General features: G+C 35.9%; 4 protein-coding genes across 8 annotated transcripts; all 4 read right to left on the reverse strand.

Annotated features, from left to right (window-relative positions):
• Nucleotides 1-469: 469 nt before the first annotated feature.
• On the reverse strand, nt 470-2644 carry LOC140838723 (cyclic phosphodiesterase-like). Of its 3 annotated transcripts, XR_012119649.1 has the most exons (5): nt 2232-2644; nt 1747-1801; nt 972-1233; nt 672-749; nt 470-571 (listed from the first exon to the last, which is right to left on the reverse strand). XR_012119649.1 is itself a non-coding variant. In XM_073205237.1 (3 exons), the coding sequence occupies exons 1-3, from the start codon at nt 2514-2516 to the stop codon at nt 1031-1033; spliced, it is 543 nt and encodes a 180-aa protein (XP_073061338.1). In that variant the 5' UTR covers nt 2517-2644; the 3' UTR covers nt 795-1030. The 3 variants fall into 3 exon arrangements, 1 of the variants encoding a protein (XP_073061338.1); XR_012119648.1 differs by having other exon boundaries at nt 470-749; XM_073205237.1 differs by lacking the exons at nt 470-571; nt 672-749 and having other exon boundaries at nt 795-1233.
• Nucleotides 2645-2884: 240 nt separating this feature from the next.
• LOC140837734 (oil body-associated protein 2C) lies at nt 2885-4353 on the reverse strand. The gene is made up of 4 exons (XM_073203847.1): nt 3900-4353; nt 3687-3769; nt 3468-3582; nt 2885-3383 (listed from the first exon to the last, which is right to left on the reverse strand). Exons 1-4 carry the CDS (start codon nt 4177-4179, stop codon nt 3127-3129), a joined length of 735 nt encoding a protein of 244 aa, XP_073059948.1. The 5' UTR covers nt 4180-4353; the 3' UTR covers nt 2885-3126.
• A 3408-nt stretch (nt 4354-7761) lies between these two features.
• Nucleotides 7762-9890, reverse strand: LOC140837735 (protein NRT1/ PTR FAMILY 4.5-like). The gene is made up of 5 exons (XM_073203848.1): nt 9799-9890; nt 9507-9724; nt 8987-9430; nt 8768-8895; nt 7762-8672 (listed from the first exon to the last, which is right to left on the reverse strand). Exons 2-5 carry the CDS (start codon nt 9702-9704, stop codon nt 7802-7804), a joined length of 1641 nt encoding a protein of 546 aa, XP_073059949.1. The 5' UTR covers nt 9705-9724; nt 9799-9890; the 3' UTR covers nt 7762-7801.
• A 3727-nt stretch (nt 9891-13617) lies between these two features.
• Nucleotides 13618-20041, reverse strand: LOC140838725 (probable LRR receptor-like serine/threonine-protein kinase At1g07650). 3 transcript variants are annotated; one of them, XM_073205238.1, is made up of 24 exons: nt 19883-20041; nt 19605-19782; nt 19227-19298; nt 19073-19141; nt 18914-18985; nt 18738-18809; nt 18581-18652; nt 18431-18499; nt 18282-18353; nt 18111-18182; nt 17945-18016; nt 17562-17630; nt 17205-17270; nt 17025-17090; nt 16907-16942; nt 16788-16828; nt 16326-16702; nt 16054-16249; nt 15838-15975; nt 15614-15732; nt 15335-15545; nt 14843-15080; nt 14277-14427; nt 13618-14195 (listed from the first exon to the last, which is right to left on the reverse strand). In XM_073205238.1, the coding sequence occupies exons 1-24, from the start codon at nt 19992-19994 to the stop codon at nt 13839-13841; spliced, it is 2997 nt and encodes a 998-aa protein (XP_073061339.1). In that variant the 5' UTR covers nt 19995-20041; the 3' UTR covers nt 13618-13838. The 3 variants fall into 3 exon arrangements, with proteins under 3 accessions (XP_073061339.1, XP_073061340.1, XP_073061341.1); XM_073205239.1 differs by lacking the exon at nt 18431-18499; XM_073205240.1 differs by lacking the exons at nt 13618-14195; nt 14277-14427 and adding an exon at nt 14487-14597.
• Nucleotides 20042-24654: the final 4613 nt, after the last annotated feature.

Consider the following 24654-nt stretch of genomic DNA (forward strand, 5'->3'; position numbering starts at 1 on the left):
CTTGATTTACAGACTTGAATAAGGGGTCCTTCGACCCTGCAACCCTACAGAGGGTATACTACCCACCGTAAGAAAACGATGAAGATTTGGTCACGCGTGATTTATGTGGGATTCATGTAAGCTCTGCATGAAATTGGTTAAATCTTGGTGATTGATCCAGATCGAATTTCCCCTTGAATAAGATGATGCAATCCCATAATTTATGTCAATAATTTTTTTTTGCCGAATGTTATTCACTTGAAACTTCTGCGTTGTAATTGTAATCGAGATCAATAAGTCGCTTTAAAAATATAAAGGAAATCTCGTCAAAGTCATGGACAAATAATAGACCTGGTTTAGGCATGTCGGGCAACATAAAATAAGTGGATTAGCTGGACCATATTCCAACCCGCCGAACAGAAGCTGGTCCTTCCAGCCATATAAAATAGACAAGTTGGGTTGATGATTTGCAACACGCCGAGATAGACCATGAGTCGGCCAGTCCCGCCCACTCGTTTCGACATTGCTGATAAATAGCAGGACAATTTGTTTTATGTATGTCTCCCGCGATATTTAACAACTGGGAGGCCTACTAAACGGGAACATGCAAGCAGCCCTATTATTACATGTAAAAATGATTGAAAGCAGTGAAAACGAAAATTTATCATTGCCAGCGACATTGAACTCCAAACCTGCAGCTCCAAGAATCACTTTGTGTCTCTGGCAATGGAGTGTCTTTCTTTTTATTTGTCTACTAAGGGATATTTGTCCTACACATAAAAGCATGCAGACTAAAACCGCACGAACAGGTGAAATAATTCAACACAGGTTTTAGCTTTAATTTTCAACATTTTCGAATAATATCCGGGGTACTGGATGCAACACATCTAGCCATTTACCAACTCTATATAAAAGAGTGCGTAATGACTTCTACAAATTTGGATGTGGTAATCTTAAAATGCAGTAACAAAGAAGACAGTGCGGATTATTACTTGTTGGCGGCTTCTTCGTAGTTTGCTTGAATCCTCAAAAAAGGCCAACTGCAGTAAACCTAAGCCTTTAGCTCGCATTCAACCACCTTCTCCCATGATTTGCAACTTTTATCTTCAGTATCGGTTTTGTATAATGCTAAGTGTGTTATCTTGAAGCTTAGACTGCTTATGTCTTCATCGAGAAGGTAAGCTTTCTCACGAGCTGTTTTCTTTTCCTCTTCAGTTATATCCCCATAGAGGAGGCTCAAGTGCGGCATATAAGCTGAAAACATGATGATATGTCAGCTGGAAACTTACAAAATCTGCACTCACAAGCAAATACATCACAATAATTTTCTCAAGAAAAATCAAGTTTAGCTGCTTCAAAAAAGATTTTCTTTCAAAATGAATTAAAATACTGTTTTAGGTCCTGTTATGGAATCAAACCGCGACAGGGTAATAGAGTTGTAAGCAAAGAACAATGCACTTCATCGCATGATTTCTCCATTTTGTCTGCTTTCATCTTCTTTTGTTTATGCAATTCATGACCTTAATCCAAGTGCCTGGCCGTTATGTTAGTGATAACAGTCATAAAGAAGGGTGTGGGAAGGGAAGAGGGAAGGAATCGACCGTTAAGGGAGTGTTTGCAACCTAAACAAAAAGTGATGCTTCACTTTTTATTTGAAACACAACCCATCGAGGGAATGTTTGCAACCTCTAAAAAGTGAATGATGACTTTTCAACACTTCCTAAACAACACAGAATTTAGAGAAGCAGAAGTATTGGCATGACTTACGCGTTGAGTTCTTGTAACCAAAAGTAGCACAGCAATGTGCACTAGCCTCCACCACCTGTTTTAGAGGAGTTACACAAAACCAACATTAAACCTCTAAAAGACTACAATGTCATGTACACTCTAGAAGACATGAATGCACAAAATACAACCTCGTCAACAAATCGAGAAAGAGAAATAGTCACTAAATTTCATTCTTAATATTTTGCCTTTATTCAACTGATAAAATCAGAAAAATACACTCTTTCCTTTCTTGAATCCCATTTCTTTTTCAATCAAACTTCAAAGCATCCCTCTTTTCAATACTACAGCAAGCAAAACATTCTAAATAATCTGTTTGATTAGACCCTCCGCCCAGCCCACTAGCTCTAACTTTCAATTCATTGAACCAAAACATAGTCTATGCTCTCTACCAAAGATTAAATTTTGATTCAAATAAACGAGATTTAAATCTTCAGCATGGGATAAACAACTACTTATGACGTTACCTGAGGTGTTGGATGAAGCAGAAGAAAAACACACTGGTAAAAGAAAGTACCAGTGGCAACTTTCTCCACGCGGGCATCGTATGCCTCGAGTCTCTCACAAGCCTTGGTGAAACTATCACGCGCCTCGCTCTCCGTTAAGCTAATGGACCCAACAACAGTCACGTGCGGCTCGAACTCGGGCCCACCGAAGTCCGATCTGAGACCCTCCATCAACTTCTTCAGCCGCGGCCTCGATTCCTCCGGCGGCAGCGCCCACACCGAATAAACATCTTTCCTGGCTTCCATGGAGAGCGGGTATGTGAACAGGGAGACGCCGAGAATCTCAAGAAAGGAGAAGGATCGAATGAGGTGAACTTATTGGGAGATTTAAGAGTTCTAAATGCTTTCAAGATCGGATTTTTATCATCTGTGGTTCCCTCACACTATCATGTAAAATGGGACAAATAAAAAAAATGTCTGCTGCAACGCATCCTAAAAAGGAATATGCTGCTTTCTAAAGTGGGCCCCTTCTTAAATATAAATATTTTTTAATTTAATAATATTTTTATGTTTAATCTGCTTGTATTATATCTGAAAAAAAAATTCAAATATAAAATAGCCTTTTTTTAAATTTTCTTGGGTTCTTGAATTTTCAAGAAAACAAGAGCTGAAGATGACATTATTCGAGAAATAAAATAAAGGTGCAAATAATCACGCGCATACATACAAAAGTCCGAAATAGCAGAGCAAACTACGTATGTAGTATGTATAAACCGATCATGTATAAAATCATAGCAAACCGGCATACATAGATCACTAACATGTACAGATACATTTCCTTGCGATGCTGATTTATACTACAAAGTACGTAGTATTGGTTCAAAACAGATCCCAAGGATGCATTCCATGTTGATTTTCAAGGGGAGGGATCCATTTTCTTCATCTCTGTGGTCTCCACGTCAATGGCAAAACCCTTTCCATGCTGCTTCCAATAGTCTGCCTGAGGATTTATCCATTCCGGTTCCCCAATCTCCACTCTCGACTTCTTTAAAGCATCACTCGATAAGTTGTATTTGGCATCTCTCTTTGCCACTAAATCCGGCCTCACCATCCCCTTATTCACTGCTTGGGGTGACATCATCAATGCCGGCGGACCAATCGGAAGCTTATCACCTGCAAAAATAAATTAATCCCACCTTGATCGTATATTGTTAAGACTTTTCTGGCTGAAAATGGAAGATGGTTGATCGATTTTACCTCTGTCAGTCTGCCAAGTGCACCAGAACTTGCCATAGGTCTTAGCAATATTTTGAAGTTCTTGATTCATTATCATTTCGGGAACACGCGGATTGACCCAAAGTCCTGATTTTACCTGCTTCACGCAAAATACAATCGTAAAATAATGGTGGCCTTGATAATACCCATTGCACGAACGGTATTAGAAAAAAAAAAATAATACTGAGATTTAAAATGGACCTCGTATGCATGGGAATGCCAAAGTTTTTGTTCATCTGGAGACAAAGTTTCGAAAATTTTATCGGATATTATGTACTCCACTCCTGCACGCACGAGCCACGATATCAATCATACAAAACTGAGAGAAGAGAAGAAAAACAGTTAATTAGACAGTACGGCTAATCCAGAAAATAATTTATATAAAGTTAATTCATGATGATTATTGATGAGGACCAATAAGTCGGGCGGTGGATTCATCAGAGTCATAAACAGCACACTGGAGGAAATCCTGGTTGCTGCGCGTAACATAATGGTGAGTCTCGATCTGGCGAGTCAAGTCATGGCTATACAGCGCAAAAGTGCAGACATGCTGATTCATGTGCTTGACGGGCTTTAAAGACTGCATCATTTGAGCCCCTTTATCCAGCATGTGTTGCTCCATGCTCATCGGCTTCCCCGGCGGCATGCGCTCCCCCTGGTCCCGAGGCGCCTCAGTTCCATCAGTTGCAGCCATAATTCGGATTAACCAAATTATTAAAAACAAAAGCTTAGATTTCCTTGGCTTCTAAATGTTCTTGTTAAAAAAAATGTTCTTGTTGAAGCTCCACTTCGTGAAGGATTTGACGTAATAAAGTAGGAGAAATTTGGTGATGACAGGTGGACATGCAGAGTTTCGAGGTGGCTAAGAATTGAGGAGAACTCTTTCTGAGGTTAACACATGGAGGATTATATATGTAGTCTACATTCGCGGCGGACACGTTTCCCTTATAATAATCCTAAAAGGAGTTCCCGGATTTCTTTTCTTCGAGTTTGACAGTTTTGCCCATTCATTTATTATAAACAAGTTTAATATATATTTACTTTATTATTTAATTTATTTGAATAATATTTTTTATAATTTATTTGATTTATAGTCAAACGAAAATCTACCTATAAAACTTGAAGTTTAAAATACAAATGTTTTGTCCGTAAAATTACATGTGACTTGTATTGAAATTTTAAAACTTTATTAATATATATAATTATTAAAATAAACTAAGACACTATAAATTATTTAATCTAAAGATATCACATTTAATTTATAATATAGATATCCAAATATTTTAAAAATCCACGCTTAAAATAGCCCCGACCGGTCGTCGTCGAAGTAATAAAATAAAAATTTATATGAAATGGTTTTATATGTTAATTTTATGCAATATTTATTTGATTTTGATTATTGATTAAAAAATATTATTTTTATATAAAAAATAATTATTTATAAATATGAGTATGATTAATTGTTGGGGATACACTGTAGTGTCCAAATTTAATACACGTATTAACCCATGCATTTATTTAATTATTAAATCATTTAAATTAATTTTAAATGAGTGTTAGCGATGCATGATTTATTTAAATGCATTATTTTAAATTATTTATGTATATGTGATGCACGTTAAAATGCCTTTCGAGTTTCATGTTTCAGGCGATTATTCGAGGCGGAATCGAGGAAAAGATCGGTGAAGGTGTTGGCAAATTAAAGTGTGGTATTTTATTTTAAGTTGAGGATGGGGAAATTTATTAAGTTATCAAGTTTTAATATTTTTAAATTATTACTATGTATTTAGAGATTTAAGAGTTTGAAACTTTAAAATTGGTGTGTAATTATTTTAATTGTAGAGTTTGATTAAATTAGTGTGTGTTAACTTTTTATTAGTATTTCAAATAGTTTATTTAGCTAGAGTTTCTCCTAATTAAAACACACACACGTTACACACACTCACACACACTTACACGTTTTTACACACACTAAAACACACACAACACACACAAGTTTTAAAAATCAGATTTGTATTATTTTGAGAGAGAGCAAATTCTAGGGTTCTTCTCCCCATAGCAGCCGCCCCTCCTCTAGCAATTTCCAGCAGATTTTCGTTGGTTTCCTTCAAAGAAAATCGAGCCACCGTCGTCCCGGACCAAACCTCGCGCCGTCTCCGCTTCGATATCGTCGTTTCGGTAAATTTACCATCAAAAGGCACGTATATTCTGTTCTTGATGCATCGATCATGTCATAATATGTGTTGCGTTGTTTTTATGCGTAAAACCATGTATGAAGTGTAGTAGTTTGAGCGGTTATTCGTTTGGATCGATTTTGAAGAAAGATTTTTAGATCCAAAACTCGTTTTTGCTGTTCTTCTTAAAACCGCGATTTTTCCGTCGAGAGTTTGAGAAAACTTTCAATTACAAAATTGTAGAACTTTTCGATACCTTCGATTTGATATATGATTCGAAATTTTTGGACGAAAATTGAGTGAGTTATGGCGTTTTTCGTGGGACTGCTCAAACTGCGACTTTTATGAAAATATGTGTTCTCGAGTTTATTTGTTGCAGGCTTCGTTGGAGATCGACGGGCGATCATTGTTGCACCTAGGTATGATTGTTATGACGTTGGGTTGTTATTTGACATGTCGTTTCGTGTCGATAGGTACTCGTACACTCTAGAAGTCGTAGGTAACGTTTTAATGTCAAATGCCACGTTTTGAATGGTATGTGTCGTAGGGCGAGCGTCGTCGCTTTGGGAACTGATACGATAATGTTTTGATGTCATAGCGTGCTAGGATGGGTCTCGGGGTGTCGTTGCATAGTCTGTGCAACCGAGTCTAGGAAGTTGAGCAAAACATGTACAAAATATTACGTAACTTCGAGGTCCCGCAGGTACACGGACCCGGGGACGGACCCTGACACGGGGTCCGTGCCTTTGTTCTTCCGGAGTGTTTTCTTTCCAGAGTCTGCACAGACCCTTAAACGGACCCTGGCACGGGGTCCGTGTCCACCCTTTTTCCTGGAGTCTTTCACCCGAGTCTACACGGACTCCTACACGGAGGTAGGCACGGGGTCCGTGTCCCTCCTTCCTTCCGAGTATCACTTCACCGCACCTAGACGGACCCGTATGTTACGGGTCACTTGCTTTGAAACATCCTCTACGCAAAACGATGAAGTTATGTATGTTCAAGTATGTTCAAATATGCAGCATGTTTATGAAAAGTTTAAGTTATGGCACGTCGAAGTATGTATGTACGTACGTTCAAGTTTTAATACGCAAGTTCAAGTTTCAAGTTATGTATGTTCTATTTTAAAGTTGTATGTGGCTTTATTATTTAGTACTTGTTACTTCCCAGTTTATACGTGTTGAGTCTTTAGACTCACTAGACTTGATCGATGCAGGTGACTATGTTGATGAGGAGACGGGAGGTGGCGACCAAGGGGAAGGCTTGGACTGAGTGGGAGGCTAGACCCGAGGACCGCCTACTTATTTTAAGATTTTAAGCATGAAAACATTTATACTCTGATTTTATGAGTGGATTGTGATACATTTTGAGACAGCTTTTTCTTTTAGCAAATTTTAATTGTGATGGTTGATTTCAAATATACTTTATGAATAATGAGTGACGACCGTATAGATGTTTCTATTAAAGAAAATTTTTAATTTTTCCGTAAATTTTAAGTATGAAAATACGGGTCGTTACATACACGCCTAATGATTGTTAACGAAAACGAACCGAATAGATCAGATTTTGGAAAAATTCCACTTCTACTCTCTTAACTTGCATCTCTATTTTTTTTTCTTTTTTTTACGTCAGACACATTAATAATATTGAACATCACATCATCATTTTTCGACGTCACATTATTATTTTCAGATATTTCTTTAGTACTCTAATAAAAATTATTAAAATTGAAAAGTAAATACAAATTAATAAAATAAAACTGTAAATTGATCGACAGTACGATAAAAAAAAAAATATGCAAGTTATCTAACATAAAATGTAATTAAAAATACAGATTAACAGACTCATATTTCAAAGCACTTGATCGAATCAAGAATTACTTTTTTCTTCAAATATTTCAATGCAAATTGTCATAAAATAGCAGGATCATTCCACATAAACTGAAAACGACAATCTGGCATTAGAATCCAATGCCATCCGATCGAAAAACAGTGAAAATAAAATTTGAAAATTTAGCCAGTATATATTTGTTTTCGAGAGAGCACCAATGCAGTAACTACATTCAATCACAGCTGGTTGAATCTCCAAGAGATGCATGCATGCAACCTTTTTCAGCTACTTTTCAACATTCTTCAGCTCCTTGGTCTATTTACTCTCACCCGTTGCACTTTCATGGCTCTCATTCCTGTACTTGTACCTCTTTGAAACAAACAGATAAATGCAGAAATTGAACAAACTAATCACGGAAAGCAACCAGTAGAACAGATTCAAATGGCCCCTGTTAATGTTATTTCCCGCCAGCCAACCCTCGCTTCTCGTGATATTCTTTGTCGCGCTGTTAACTATTTTCACAGTTATGGTGCTAAGAAAGTACCCAACCGCCATTGAACTCCATAGGAAACAGCTCGAAATTGACTTAAGATCTTTTGGCACCTGGGAATAGAAGAAATGGAGCAATCCGACATAGGTGAACATGTCGGCTATCCCGAATATGAAGTACTGAATCGACAGCCAAAATACGCTGATTGGTATTGGTGGCTGCAGAAAAGGGATCGCATCAAGCATATTGTTGTCTCTTGCCACACGTTTTCTCCTAACTTCCACGATTGCTGCCACTGCCATTGACAAGGAGGAGAGGATCAGGCCGACGCCTACTCGCTGCAAGTACGTTATGCCTGTTGGAATGCCGGTAAATTTTCTGGCAACTGGGACGAAAATTTGGTCATATAAGGGGACGATGAGAATCAAGAACATGACGGGGAGGATTGGGAGAGATGCAGCAGGGAGGTTGAAATTTTTGGTGATGCTGGCATCCATTGTTATACCCTGCCGGATGGAGAAAGTTTGAAGCTGAGCCAGGCAAAGGGTCATGATGAACGTGCAACAGAAGATTGGAACCATGTTAAGTATGATTTTTGCATTTTCCACTTGTGTTATTCGGCATAGTTTCCAAGGACTTGACCCTGGAAAGTTCTGTGTTGAATCAGGTTCCCGGATTGCTGCTTTATCAAGAAACCTTGAAAACAAAATTAAAAAATTCCTCAAATGATCAAAAACGGTAATTATCTGATATATATGGTGATTTTTGAAGATAAATAATCAGAAAGAAACCTGAAAGCATTGGTGTGAGTTAAAACTTCTGATTGGATTCCAGATTCACTGTCTTGATTGATCTCATATAGATCTTTAGAATCATCAGGAAGTTTAAGCTTTCTGTTGCGAATAGCCGCAACATACACCTATTTACGAGAAAAATTAAACATCTGTTTTGTACAGATTTTGTATGTAAAACAGCCGAAACTCAATCAAAGAATACGTTTTTATGCTCACCTGTACTATTTCAGTAAGGGCGCTCTTCCCATTGATAGCATGGATACGGTAGTGTGGTAATCCGGCAGCGAATATTAGCACCGCAAAGAACATAGCTACGGTGCTTACTGTAAAACCCCAATCCCAGCCTTTATGATCTTGGATCCAAACTAAAAATGTGAGACTAAATGCTCCTCCTAAGCATAATGATAGTAGTAGCCAATTAAAGAAACTCGACTTCTGTTTTTCCTCCATTGGGTCCTTATCATCGAACTGATCCGCCCCATGAGAAGGCAATGCAGCTTTTACGCCTCCCGACCCAATTCCCACCAAGTAAAGTCCCACAAAGAGGAGTGTAGCGTTTGATCCAGTGACTTTGATACAATTTGAGTTGGGATCGTATATGTTGCAGATAGGTGGCTTCAGTTTCGGAAAGTGGGCTTGTACCGCCAGCATTACAAGTCCCTTTTTAAACAAATCATTAGTTTGATGAGTTTGTGTATTATGATGTAGGAATTTTCTATCTTTTAAATTTACGTACCAAAAACTCGACAGACATCGCGAAAAGAACTGTTTTGAACCTGCCAGCGTAGGTGTCTGCTAGAAAGGCCACAAGAATGGTAATTAAGTAGCTAGTTCCCATGAAATTAGTGAGACTGTTGGCTGCATCTGCTACGCTGAAATGCATCACCCCCATAATATATGTCACGAGATTAACCGCCAAACCTAAAGTTGCCATGCTCTCAAAAGCAAATGTACCTTCAAGAATAATCAAGATTAGTGGAAATTAAATTTTCTTCAAAGTTACGCATTCAGAAGATGTGTGACAGTACCAAGAATGAGCAGGGAGGTACGCGCTCCGCCATGTTTGTCTTTCCGAGCTGTATTTCCTTTCCAATCCACCTTCCCTTCAACAAATTCAACTTTATCCTGTGTACAGTTAACATAAGATGGAAACATGGCAAAAGTGCTGAGTCGAAAGATTACAATTAAGTTGATGGATATGTTATTTGTTTGAACAGACTGAAAGTACCATTAGCTAATTGGTGATTCTTGAACCCTTTTGCAGAATAATACAGGTAGCAAGAATGGCAAAGGCTAGAAATATGTTGTGTTATTATGGAGCAGTGATCACCCGTTTTAAATGAGTTAATTATGAACATATGCATTTTGTCCGAATATCCTTGTACAGAATGTAGGAATTTTGCCGGCTTTGGGACGTAGATTCTGCTGTCACTGTCAACAAGCGGCGACGATAACTGGAAAAAGGCGGCAACGGACACATTCTCTTTCGAATGTGAAATTCTTGAAAGCCCTTTGATTTTGATATTTTGGCCATTTTCGGTTAACAAAAAACATTACATCAACATCACTACTGCTCAGTTATATAGTGAGTTATATATGCTGCATCACTAAACCAATCATTGTGATTTAGAAGCCATTTTCTTGGACGCACTTCATTTTCTGTGGAGCAAAAAGACAACCAGAAAATGATCTTCCTGACTCAAAATTAGAACCTTTTGCTCTTGAATATTTCGTGGTTTTATTCCGTTATGCATTTTCATTTTGTTCGCTTCAGGGAACACTTGAACACTAGCTAGTACTCTACCAGAGTGCCGGATTGGAAACGATGGCTATTAGTATTGTTTTAAATTTTTAGCTTAAATATTTTGCCAACAATATTTATGTGATATTAGATGTGGCATAATCTTGAATATAGCAAGAATTATTATATTTGATTTTAGCACAATCTCCTCTTCGAAATAATTTAGATTTTTTGGAATGTCATGAGGAATAAAATAAATCTAGATTTTTTTTTTATGTTATTAAAAATAATTGCTGGGCTTTACTTTTGAAAGAAGTTTGTGTAAAAATTGTCGGGGCAAAAGGTTTGAGTTATGATGTATATATAGAAGAATCTGTTGTTTAAATTTTGTCATATAATTTTAGCTCATTTAAAAATAACATGGGATGTTTCTTTTGAGTTAATGAAATATTTGTTATAATTGAGTTTCGAACCCGATATTTTGTCTTGAATTTGAGATTTTGATGTCGGATAAGTTATAAATCAGGATAAATAATATTATAAGTATTCTTTCATTTTACCCGGAAAATTATACTTTGTAGTCTTACAAACTATGGCAGCAAAAAATTGCAAAATATGTAAACTTAAGCAGTTGCCAAATACTTGTAATCTCGTTCTTCATTTTTATACGGCAAAATTGCAACTTTTACACTTATGATCATTTATGTTGCCAAAAGCGAGTCTTAATTCTATATCTTTTAACTCAATTTTAGTTCTTTTCCATTAAAAGTATTGATATCAGATCAACACCACTTCGACGTCACATCATCGTCATGTCGAAAAAAATATCAAAATTATAAAAAAGACAGACTAAACTGAAATTTGAATGCATAAAAAACTAAAATCACATAGAGATAAATATAAATGACATAATTAGTTTATGCAAAACAAGGTGGAACTTGTCATTAGAAGCATAAAATTCAATAGGACCTATTCACAAAAGAACCGTCTGAAAATCAGTTCAGAGGGATTCATTTGTATGCAGCAACTTGGATGACTTCTTGTTGCACAACAAGCTTCAAAGAAAATAACCTTTTTTAATAAAAAATAAAAGAAAAATAATTTGATACAATTATGATGAAAGAGACACAAAAAGTTACATGGAAAACCGTAAAATTCACTATATTAGAAATTAGGTGCAATATTCATGAGTAGAGTGCCAATTAGAGTTTGATTCGATTCAGGATAAAATTCGAACCAAACGATAGTGTATGGATTTTACAAAATTTCAAACCAAATCAAACAAAACTACTAAAATTTTATAACCAAACCAAACCATACAATGGATTTGGTTTGGTCTAGTTCAGATAACTATTTTTAAAAGTTTTATGTTTCATAATGATTTAATGCATGAGATATTAATAGTTTTGTTTGATTTGGTTTGAAATTTTGTAAAATCCATACACTATGGTTTGGTTCGAATTTTATCCTGAATCGAATATAATCTGAAAAAAAATGGCAATTGACAGTTTTTAAAAGTTGAATGAACATTTTATTTAATTGTAGACTAAAATGATTATAAGTAAAAAAAAAATCATATATTAAATACTTATATATGTTACAAAATTTACTTAAAAAAACTAAATTTTTGGAGTTGCAGTTATTTTAAATTGGGATAAAATCATAAATAAATAAATTCTCGATGTAATTGAACTATTACAAAGCTCACTAATAATCAATGTTCTAAAAAACGTACTTAAGCTTGAAGCTCGACAAAAACGTCTCGGTTCGGAGAAAAACGGAAAAAAACAGTTAAACGGTAGTTTGACTGAATTAAGCGTAATTAAGACGTTTAATTAAGTGTGTTTAAGCACAATTAATCGTATATATTTATTTTTAATTTTTATTTATTTTGAAGGTATGTCTTTTTATTTTAAAATAATAAATTAGTTTTATAATTTAGATGTTTATTTTTTAATTTTAATTATGATTAAACATGTCTAATAATGATTTGACAAATATTTAGCATTTTTTTAATGTAATCTAGTTGAAAAAAAATAAAGATTGTAATTTTGATATTTGTATTCTTTTACAAATATGACAATTAATGTACTAAACTTAAATTTATCATATTTGTGTATTATTTTATCTATTTAATGGTTTGAGATAAATATAATTACACTAAGCGTAAAAAACGTTTTTTCACGCTTAAACATGTGCTAATCTCGCTTAAACTTGAAAAGTTTGGAAGTCGACATCCGCGCTTCGGGGCACTTCACGCTTTTTAGAACCTTGCTAATAATATAATACGAAATAAACATTAAATAAAATATTCATATAACTAAGAAAAATCACACAAAATTAAATAAATATTTTTTATATATTAATGTAATCAGTTTGGATCAATTTTATTTAGACAAAAACTTGTGTGAGACGGTCTCACGGGTCGTATTTGTGAGACGGATATCTTATTTGGGTTATCCATGAAAAAGTATTATTTTTTATGCCAAGAGTATTACTTTTTATTGTGAATATAGGTAGGGTTAACCAGTCTCACAGATTAGGATCCGTGAGACGGTCTCACATGAGACCAACTCTTTTATTTAGTTTATTTTCATCCAAAATTAGAGCCAAACCAATTTTTACGATTTGGTTGATTTTAAAATAATACAAACCGTAATTACCTGAAAACAAATCCAACATGCGGTTTGGTTTGATTTTATAGTTTGATTCGATTTGATTTAGTTTTTAAAACAGCCCTAAATATGAGAGTGAAGACTAAAGACGCGACTATATCCGAAAACCCTATCTTTTGTGTATATACTCGAATAATATTAAAGGTTTAATGTTTGGCAAAAACTTGTGTGAGACGGTCTCACGGGTCTTATTTGTGAGACGGATCTCTTATTTGGGTCACACATACAAAAGTATCACTTTTTATGCTAAGAGTATTACTTTTTATTGTGAATATGGGTAGGGTTGACCCGTCTCACGGATTAAGATCCGTGAGACGGTCTCACATGAGACTCACTCTTAATGTTTTTGCTACTGCCACAAATCCTCCAAACCATGCAGTTTTTTCTTGAAAATCAATTTTTTAAAAAATTATTCAACCTCAACGGATGACTTTACCAACATAAAATTTTGGTTCTTTATTCATTCAATAATTTCATTTGTCACATTATTTATCCAAGTGGTTTTCGATGATGCAATTGTTTTAAATGTACATGTCATATGGCAAGAAAGAACAATAATCAAAGTGTTGCATTTCTGAAGCCTAAATCAATCAAGAAAACTGCAGTAAAAAATATCCAGTGAACCCATATTTGCGAGCAGTACTCCATTAGTTCAATTCTGTGAATGAAGATCAGAGACAGAATTTCTGGGACTGGCGTTTTCTTCAATCAAATTTGAATGAACAAGGGCCACAGTTTCGCTTGAATCAATGTACTCGTACTTTTCTCTGAGTTCGTAAAGCTTCAATTCACTACTATAGATGGATGGATCCATGTTAAACTCCTGAATACTGATATAACCTTGTAACATGCTAACTACCTCAGACATTGTAGGCCTGAGAGCTGGTGATGGACTAGTGCACAAGAGTGCGATCCTGATCATCTTCTCTGCTTCTTCCACATCGATGTATGGAAGCAATCTTGGATCCACTAACTCCATAAGTTTTCCTCTTTTCTGTAGAACAAGAGCCTGACAGATGCACGAATTAGCATAAGCATTCTTGGAAAATGTTCAAACTTTCCATTCTTAGAACACCTGATTTGTTCTTACCCAGTCAAGAAGACAAAAGTAACCATCACTGGGACGAAATCTGGTATTGTTCATTCCAGCAACAATTTCCAATGCAACGATACCAAAACTGTATACATCTGCTTTGTAGGTCAGGTGACCCCACAGAGCATATTCAGGAGCCATATATCCTCTGCAAGTGAAAAAAAACAGGTATTTGCTGTTGTAACAAGAATTATAGATAATGTTAGCAGTGACTACTTATATCTTTTAAATCGTCGAGCATCCACATTTTGATGGTGTGCTCATGTAGACGAACACACATCATATAGATAATTATTTCTCTTCAACACAAAGCATTTCCTTTGGTAACCAAATAAAAATGTACAAGTCTAATTATGTGGAATAGGATAAAGTCATCTACATTGAATTATATTCAGAATTTCAGGTGTGAAGTTTTTGAAGGGAATGGTACTTTACATTCATGCTAAGTTTCTATTCCAAGGAAAAAAATATACTTTTCAGATTGTAGGTTAGTAACAGATACAGATTAGTTGCCAAAAAATAGAAAAACTAACATCGGCACAAAGAAAAGGAAAGAAACTCACATAGTTCCAGCGACTCTAGTGATGATGTGAGTGTTATCATCTTCTTCAAGTTTAGCTAATCCAAAATCTGAAATTTTCGGATTTAGATCTTTGTCCAGAAGAATGTTGTTCGCTTTGATATCTCTATGGACAATTTTCAAAGTTGATTCTTCGTGCAAAAAAACCAAGCATTTTGCTATGCCAATGCATATTTTTCGTCTCGTTGACCAATCCATATCCAATTGCCATTCTTCTGGTCCTATACTTGATAAGATAGACGCGATTATTACATGCTTCCATCAAAAGATACATGGTAATTCAGGAATGGTTCTAGCGGTGGGCAAGGTAGGCGATTGTCCCAGCTGGATCGAAAAAAATGAAATTAATATGTGATTTTCCTAGTGGAAACTTCACCACCTAAACTTTATTTGAGCTGCTCCACCTTGCCCTTCATCTCCTAAATTCCTGATCAGTTACGGTATCAAGTATCAACGTTTTGAAGACTTCCATTACCGTATAGAGCGCGAGCAAGGCTGTTGTTCTCCATGTATTCATACACTAGTAGTAATTGGTTTCCTTCAATGCAGCATCCATACAGTTTGACAAGATTTGGATGCTGTAAACCAGATATTATCCCCACTTCGTTTACAAATTCGCGGTTCCCTTGCTTTGATTTGGAAGAAAGCTGCTTCACAGCAATTAATGTACCATCCAATAACGTACCCTGAAGTTGAGAGTTAGATTATCTAACTTATATGTTCCACCTTCAATCAAACTTTTGACATCACATACCTTGTAGACAGATCCAAAACCACCTTCTCCAATTTTGTTTTCAGAATTGAAGTTGTTGGTGGCAGCTTTGATTTGCCTAAAAGTAAAGAAACCAGTACGCAAATCTAATCCTCTTAGCTCTGCAAAAGAGAAGGTTTGAGATCTTTAGCATTAAAAACCTTTTAAGTTTGGCATCTCCATCCAAACATACTGTAAGAAAGATTTAACAGAGGTAGTCACATGACCTTGTTCCCTTGAGATCTTGTAGCTACGGCGTTTCCACCAAAAGAAACAGATAACTGCGAGAATGAGAAACAAGGCCACAAGGGCTGCTCCGATTCCGATTAAAATCTTTTTTCTTTCATTAGATGGGGGCTTGAAATCTACATCACAAGAATACAGAATGAAACATACTGAAACCTTTCTTCTTTGTACTAGAAAATTCACATGCTAGAAAGTACCAGATTCCACTGAAATAGCAGATATCATAGGGCCATAAGTTCCTCGATTTGGTACAGCTGTTGATCCCTTCCCAGCATAATGAAATCTTATCTCCAGAGTTTTATTTATTATCGTCGTCTTAAATGTTTGTATCACAGTTTTGTCAACTCCATTTGCCTCTTTCTCAATATCAAAATCCTTCATTTTTTGTTCACCCTGCACCAAATTACAGAATTGAGCCAAAATCACCTTAAAAAAAACAAAACAAAATCGCAATTTATTCACTCAGCACCTGAATATACACATCAAACATCCTTCTACCTAGACTTTGAAATGAACGGTTATCCCTGAAAACTATTTCTGCAAAGTGAAGTTTAACAGTGTAGTTTCCATTTGCTAAGCAACGTCCATAATAAGTGAGAGATATAGGAGAAAGGCGAGCAGTCATGTACAATCCTGAGTCATTTACTCTGAGAACGGATATATTTTTTGCTACATAGTCACTAATGCTTGCATTACGGCCCCAAAAGTCTCCTGTACTACTTGTTCCCCAGTTTTCTCTAGAGCCGACGAATTTCGCAGGACCTGATGATTCTTCATCTCCTTCAAAAAAGGTGTCTCCAATCTTAATCCCACCACCACCACAATTAACATGAAATGAGTACCAATCTGTGAAAAAGAATTCAACTATCAGATAGAGTATGTGGGTAAGATTCAATCACTTTAACTAGGAACATGAGAGAGAGTTTATTACCCTTTGAACAAGGAGAACTTCTCAGGCATTTGTCAAGCTCTCTGAAGTTGGGGTATATAGAGTCAAAAAAAAGTTAAAAGTTATTATTATGAAAAACTACATGAAACATCAAAACTTACATGGTTTTTCCTTCGTCATAGCCTCTGAACAAGTTCCTGATTATTTTAGAACAAGGAAATATAATAAGCATAAGGAAAACTTAATGATATCTTAAAGGTATAAGAGAAAATGGCTCACAAAGTTTCCCGACAAGTTGAGGGCACAGAGGTCTCCGTGAAGTTATTGTAAGAAAGATCAAACTGGCTGCAACCAGCATGACACAAATGAATGCCACTGTTTATCTCAATCAATTTTTTGACCATGCGGAATGCGGATAAATATCAATTACACGGATCAGAAAGCACAAATTCAACTTACTATCTTGAGTCTCTGTTCTTCATCCACTCAGGAACCGACCCCGTAAGAAAGTTTTGCGTCAGATACCTAACCAGTAACACCAAATCAAACTTACTTAATAATCTATACATTTATTTCATAAATGTTAAAGAAGAACTATCAGTAATGATAATACAAATATGCCAGATAAGATCCAGTGAAAGCAACACATATTCTATGGCAAACTGGACATCCATGAATTTAGTTCGGAGTGCCCCAGCTTTTCTATCAAAATCACAAGAACTAACCATGCTTTTCCTTTCTTGGAGTTGTGACAACAAAATTTTTAAACAAAATGTCCTATAGTTTGAAATAATAGATGGCACGGTGTTCAGTTACGTGTTTTGTAGGTTGTCTAGGCCTTCAATATCTGGAATCTCTCCTGTCAAGCTGTTAAAACTCAGATCCCTGCCATCAAAATTACAGGAGTTACATTATTAATGTTAATGTGAAATTCATAATGAACGAAAAAGATGAGCCAATGTTAATGTAACAGGAACAGAAAGGGGAGTCTAGAATTTTAGAAGAATGCATGAGAAACAATAATATCGAAAACTAAAACTTTAATTTTTTGACCCTGAACATCTTTAGATGAATTGTAAGTCAAATATCTAAAAGCACAAAGAAAATTATGCAAGTGAGTAAAGGCGAAAAGTGTAACAATGAGATCAAAATAAAAACATATGGACTGATATCAGATAGGAACTAGGATGAAAGGTTACAATTCTTTCAAAGCTGACATATTTTGTAAGTATCCAGGAATTTCCCCAGATAAATTGCAGCTCCTTAAAATCCTGTAGCCAAAATACATGTCTTTTGAATTAATATTTCTCAGGAATGAAAGCTATCAAAATCTCCATATGGTTTTGGCATAATTAATTTGCTCACAATCTATACATCCCTGTCATATCTCTCAGCAATGGAAACTTGGAAGCTTCTCCATTCAAGTCACTGATTCTTCTGCATAGATTATTCAATTCATGTTCGATAGTGAACAAGAACAAATAACAAATATAACTATACCGAATTGTAAAAGATACGTAGTATATTTTTACTCACAGCTCAGTCAAATTCTTCAAAACTGAAATACTAGAATGAATTGGTCCTTCAAAACCACTGGCCTGCATCTCTCTTGTACCGATACAATCGATTAAGAAAACGTCTATAAATTTGGCATCATGAAATATTTCTGTTTAGCCAGAACTTACAACTTTTGGAGCTGTGTCCAACTTTGAAAACTAGGTATTTCTCCAGTGAAGCTATTGCTGCTTAGCCTACTGTATTATGAAATATATAAATTGAAAAAGATACAAGATAATTATTTTTTCATTCGACAGAAATTGAACTAAAATACTCACAGTTCTGTCAAGTTTTTTAGATTATTTAGCTCCTTCGGCAACTCACCAGTTAGGTTATTGTCACTTAGGATGCTGCATTAGCCAAAAATAAGAAAGGCATAATACCACCATCTGTGTAAAAATAATTCAACTTTCAATCTCACATAAAATGTCTCACAGGTTCGCCAAGTTGATCAGTTTCCCTAGCTCTGCCGGAACGGTCCCATTAAATCGGTTGCTCTCCAGGCTCCTGAAGAACCTCAATAGGCTTCAAAACTAGAAAGGGACATGAAACTAAACATACATGTGATACACAAAATATCCTTGTGTATGTCATGAGATTAAGTTTCTCACATATATACAAGTGTAGTAATGTTTCCCAAGTATTTTGGTATGGGGCCGGATAAGCGGTTTACAATGACAGACCTGCCGAAGCATCACTCTTGATGAAAATACGAAGATTAAATATCAACAGAGGGTGAGAAAATTTAAGCTTAATTTGTTGAATCTCACATATATTCCAATTTGGTAGATGCCCATTCTGGAGGGATAGTTCCACTGAGATAATTGCGAGTAAGATCGCTGCAACCATCAGACGAAGTCCTTATCAGCGATACAAATATCTAATTGTTTTGTCGAATAATAAACATGGAAGTTCTAGATATACATTGTCTTTAAATAGGGTAGCTTTGCCAGGGAAGGAGGGAGGACACCAGCTAAATCCTGTCCTTTAAGAAATCTGTTAGGAAGAGCCAGAGACTATCTCAGTAAACGACTATGTCAAGGTGAATGATTTTATGCATTACACAAAAATCATGGTATTTTGCACGCACGAGGAAATATCTAACCTAAGTTCATAAGTATTCCTGTAGATGCAAAATATAGTTATCTAGGATTGTCGAGCAAACAACCAATCAGAAAGCGCATTCTATGAGATTTGCACACAGTTCAACAGTCAAAAGTGACTATTCAAGTTCAAAAGTCAGAACAACACTGTTAAAAAATGGAAAAAAAAAAAATCTTTCCTTCAGCCGGGAAAACCTACATATTTTGCACATGGCATGCTCCATCGGGGTATGAACAATTACAGATGACAGTATTATTGTACGACGGCATATCAACCCTTTGTGGCGTCGTCCAATTCGAGTTTCCATCACAAGGATTAAGGTTGAAGTCCCAGTCCATTTTCCCCAGTTGATCAGCTATTTCAACAAGAGCAATCTCTGCAAGATCATATCATTAAAGATGAATCGACGCACACCCTCAAATAAGGAGGCTACCTAAAAAAGAGAAGTGCTTCAAATATCAGAAAGGGAAACTTACTTTCTTCCTCAGGGAGATTATTACTCTGGCCTGAAATGAATATTGCTTCCATGCACAGGAAAATGATCAGTGTGTACCTGAAAGAAAGTAGGAGATCAAGAACAGTCGACATCTCCTGTTACTCTAAAACTCATAAATCGGATGCATGCAAGCTGACATTATATACTCTGATCAAGATGAGTCAGAAAGTATAATATTATATTATAAACTTAACAACGCGTGGGACCTTCAGTGATGCTGTTAGATGTTTACATTGTTCACTTGTTTATTTGTCCCCAAAAACATTTAGATAAGAACTTGATTCTGTTTCTAGATATTCATTGACTTAAGCACATCATGATTTAGCTGTTAGTTGTGTGTATAGATAGATTTGATGTTTTGACTCAAATTATAGGTTCTAGCAATTGCTAACATATGTAGAGCTGGAGCTGTTAGAGATTATGAATCTGTAACCATATTTTGATCAGCTACACATACTGAAAAACAGTGCTACTCGCATAATATCGACATAGCTTGTCGATAAAATTATTTTTCAAAAAAAATAAAAAATAAACATGCATATAGCAACCGGTCTGCAATTATGTGGCCAAAGTGACATAGTGACACAGATCTCGCGCTCGAAACCCATAAACCCCACACCCAATGTTGTAATGCTAAAAAAGGAAAATAGTGAGGCTGGATCGCCTCATGATTAATACAGTGACACGGATCTGATGTTCGAAACTCGTTGGGATCGCCTCAACTGTGTTGAATAATAATACCAACAACCATGAATTCCAAATCATGGTCGGGGCCCTCTCTGACTTTTCTCATGCATCCAAAAGATCAACGGAAAAGAAGACAATAAATGCATTTTCATTATCAAACAAATTTCGGGTATTATCCCTGGCAGTATATGACTGATATTTCTTCGAAGTAGACCATGGAAATTGCGTTCTTCAGACAGGACAATCTCAGTGGTCAAAACTCTCGTCTGTCATGTTCTTAATATGTGTGTAAGTAATCCCCTTTATTAATTCAAAAATGTCATTTTCCATACTTGGTCTGATGTCCTAAGACCTAAGTTAGTCGACATCGACGCTATTCAACAATCACATAATCGTCAAACAACAAATCTCGTAGTACAGTATAAACCAAAACCAGTTTATATCATAAATATCGATACTAAACTGGTTTTAGTTTGTACTATATTAATCATAAATATTTCGATAATTATAGTAACGGATATATATATATATATATATTATATATTCTCATGTGATATTAGAGTTAATGTTATAAGTGAGTATTTAACCAATTTATAGTACTCACTAGTAATTGGTGTGTCAAAACAAAGTAATAAGGGTTGTATTCAATTTAGGAGATTTATTGATTTTTAATGATTTTGTTAGATTTTAAAAGTTTAGATGTATTCAATTATGACTTTTACATATTCTATATAAATATAGTGGTATTCAAAATAGACTTTTATAGAGTTTTAAAAAGTCAAGTGGTATTCAACATTGACTTTTAGAAACTCTATAAAAGTCCATAAATATTCAAATTTTCAATAGACTTTTAATAATTTCATGAAATTCATTAACATACAAATATTAAAGCCTAAGTTACTACTATAAATTGTCAAAAAATTGTATTTGATCAACAATTTGGATGTATTTTAAAACTTCTAACTTATACACAAGCTATTTATTTTTCTCTCTATCGCTTCACATCACTTCTCTTCTTATCTTCTCTCTTCTCATATATCTCTATCACTCTTTCAAAATTTTATGTGTATCTCTATATATAGTTTCATGTTTCTTTTTCAAATTTTTCATTTTTTGGTTGATTGTTCATTTAATATTTTTTTATTTTAATATCAGATGAAATTTTGAATTCTAAAATTGATTTTGTGATTTTTAATTTATGATTTATATAAATTATCGTAATATTCAATAATAATAAAAGATGATCTAAAAAATATCTTTTAATTCTTAATAATTGAATAACCTCGCAAGAACCATGATTTTTTTAAATTTTTTTTAGCATTTTCAATTAATATGTAAGCTATGATATTTTTATACAAAATTATATCCACATAATACTAAATAATATTTTTTTCACATGCATAATATCAATTCAAAAACAAGATTACAGATTAATCAATTGATGTATTTTAAAATTTTTACAAATATGCATACAAACCCACATATATACACATGTAAGGATTAAATTATTCAACTTTTAAATAAGTAAATTTAAAGTACAAAATTTATAAAATTTCATTAATTTTTTTCACAAAAGTCTATAAAAATCTTGCAAAAAAGTCTACATGAATCCACATAAATCTGTTTATAAATATGTGAGATTCTGTAAAAATCAATAAAAATATATGAAATCCATAAAAATCTATCATTTGAAAAAGTCATTAAAAATTATCAAAACTTTGAATTGAATATACTCCACTTAGATTTTCTAATAACAAAAGGTTAAAATAAAGATGCATGCATAGTATTTTTTAACTTTTTTCATATCAAGTAGAAATAAGTAACATCCAAGATAATTAATGGATAAATTCTTTATTTATATATTTTAGAGTGATAGCAAAGTCAAGAATAATTCTTCTGTGAGACGGTCTCACGAATCTTTATCTATGAGACGGGTCAACTCTATCGATATTCAATGATTTTGTCTCACAAAATACGACTCGTAAGACCGTCTCACACAAGTTTTTGTCCAAAGTCAAATCACATACAATGATTTTCTTACTTGCTATTGCGGAATTTTCTAGTCTCTCATCGAAAATTGGAGCGTAATAAAAATTGGTTAAAAAGAATTGAATCGAACCCAACTTTATTTGTGGAATTCCATGTGCTTTTTCAGTACTGTATTTGTGAAACTTTTTACCTCTATGATAATTATTGAATAATATATGAATGAATTCTCAGAAAACAAATTTATAAATCTCATAATCAGCATTTGTAGCAGAATAGCTTGAGTGAACATTTGAAGCATCGCATATAAATTTGCAAGAATTACGATCTTGCATTTTTGCTGTAAACTTTTTATTGAAGTTTTTAATATTTTGTATTCAAAAACACATTTGTCAGTATATTTACTTTTTTCCGATTATCTGTAATGCCCTCAAGGGAACCCGGGCCCGGGTAAAGCTCCCGACCCGGAGGATACTTGCACTCGGGCGAGATGAGAGCAAGGAGGAGATCCCAAATTACGACTACATGCAGAGAGCCGGTATGAAAGAAGGATCCCGGATCTTCAAATACCAGGCGAGTTACGCACTCAAGTGTCAGAAGAATTCACAATGAATTACCCGGCAAGCCATCACCCGGGATAAAAGCTTCCCGGTCCCAGAAACACCTCAGGGGCGCCCGGGTGGAAAGCGCCCGGGAAAGAAGCTCAGTCTTTCCCTTATCGTCACGTCTTCCGGAAATCTCGGAACCCATCCTCTCACGTTCTATGACCAGGTCAACACTTAATACGTGGCCCACTATTTTACAATAGGGCCCACCATCCCGAATCGTGGCCACCACCCGAACTTTGCGGGCAAGTCACCTACTTGACTCATCTATAAATACTCCCTGTAGGTACTACACAAGGAGGTAACTCTTCTCTGGATACTCACAAGCACTCACAAATATTCTTATTTTCTCTCTAAGTCTTCCTGTGCGTGCATCACTGACTTGAGCGTCGGAGTGGATACGCCAGAACAATTTCCGGCGCCCCCTAACGTTCTGTGATTTCAGGATTAATACTCAGGTCATCCCGGGCGTTAGTCCTCAGGCGACAGGGAACTCAATCTTCCCAGACCACCAACAACTTGTAATAAAGCATCCAAATCGCACACATACCCAAACACCCGACTTGGCAGATTGCACACCCGGCTACTACCCAATTTGCCCGGTCGACATCATTGGCACCGTCTGTGGGAAAATCTTAGCTAAAGACGTAGATATTGTTACCACTCGTAAAACTACCGGGAACCATTCTGGTCCTCACAATCCTGAAGGAGGTCAAGAAAATCCACCGCCCAGTCACCTCCCAGAGGAGTTGTCTCAGTTAATAGCTGCTGCGGTCCAAAAAGCCCTCGCCGAAAGGGCCCTACCTGAACCCAGCCAGTCAAAGGAAAATGAGGCAATGGGAGAATCTCCTCCCGAGAAAGAGAGAGACAGAGAGGAGAATTCCCAGGCGTTTTCCAAAGCTCCTACCCTCACTATGGCCCAGGAGCTAGAAGATTTGAAGAAGAAAGTGAAAGAGTTGGAAGCCAAGGCCGGGTCATCTTATATTTCAACCCCGGCTGGTTCCCAGGGATGCCCCTTCTCCCTGGAGATTGTAAATGAGCCTCTCCGACTGCTTTCAGCCTGTTCGAAGTAAAGCAATTAGGTGATGAGTCTCTTCGGGCGTACATTCGCCGGTTCAATAAAGCATCCCTGGAGGTGCCGGCTTGTGCTCCTGAGACCAAAACTACAGCGTTCACGCAAGGACTCAGGGAAGGAGATTTTTTCAGGTCCCTGGTGAAGAAGCAGCCCGGGAATTTTGAAGATCTGTTGTCCCGAGCAGAAAAATACATAAACATGGAGGAAGCACAGCGGCAGAAAAGGGAGTCCACCCGCAGAGAAAGAAGTGACCGAGTTGGGAAAGTTGATGACAACGCCCGGGGAAATAATCTCGGACGTTTCTCTCGATACGCCCCCATGAAGCCGCACCGGGGGGAAGGAGTCCATCTTTGCGACGGTGATCGGGGAACCAAGCTATACCGGTCACCTCCAAGCCTG

This window comes from Primulina eburnea, chromosome 8 (assembly GCF_022965805.1).
Source record: "Primulina eburnea isolate SZY01 chromosome 8, ASM2296580v1, whole genome shotgun sequence".
Taxonomy (NCBI): Eukaryota; Viridiplantae; Streptophyta; class Magnoliopsida; order Lamiales; family Gesneriaceae; genus Primulina; species Primulina eburnea.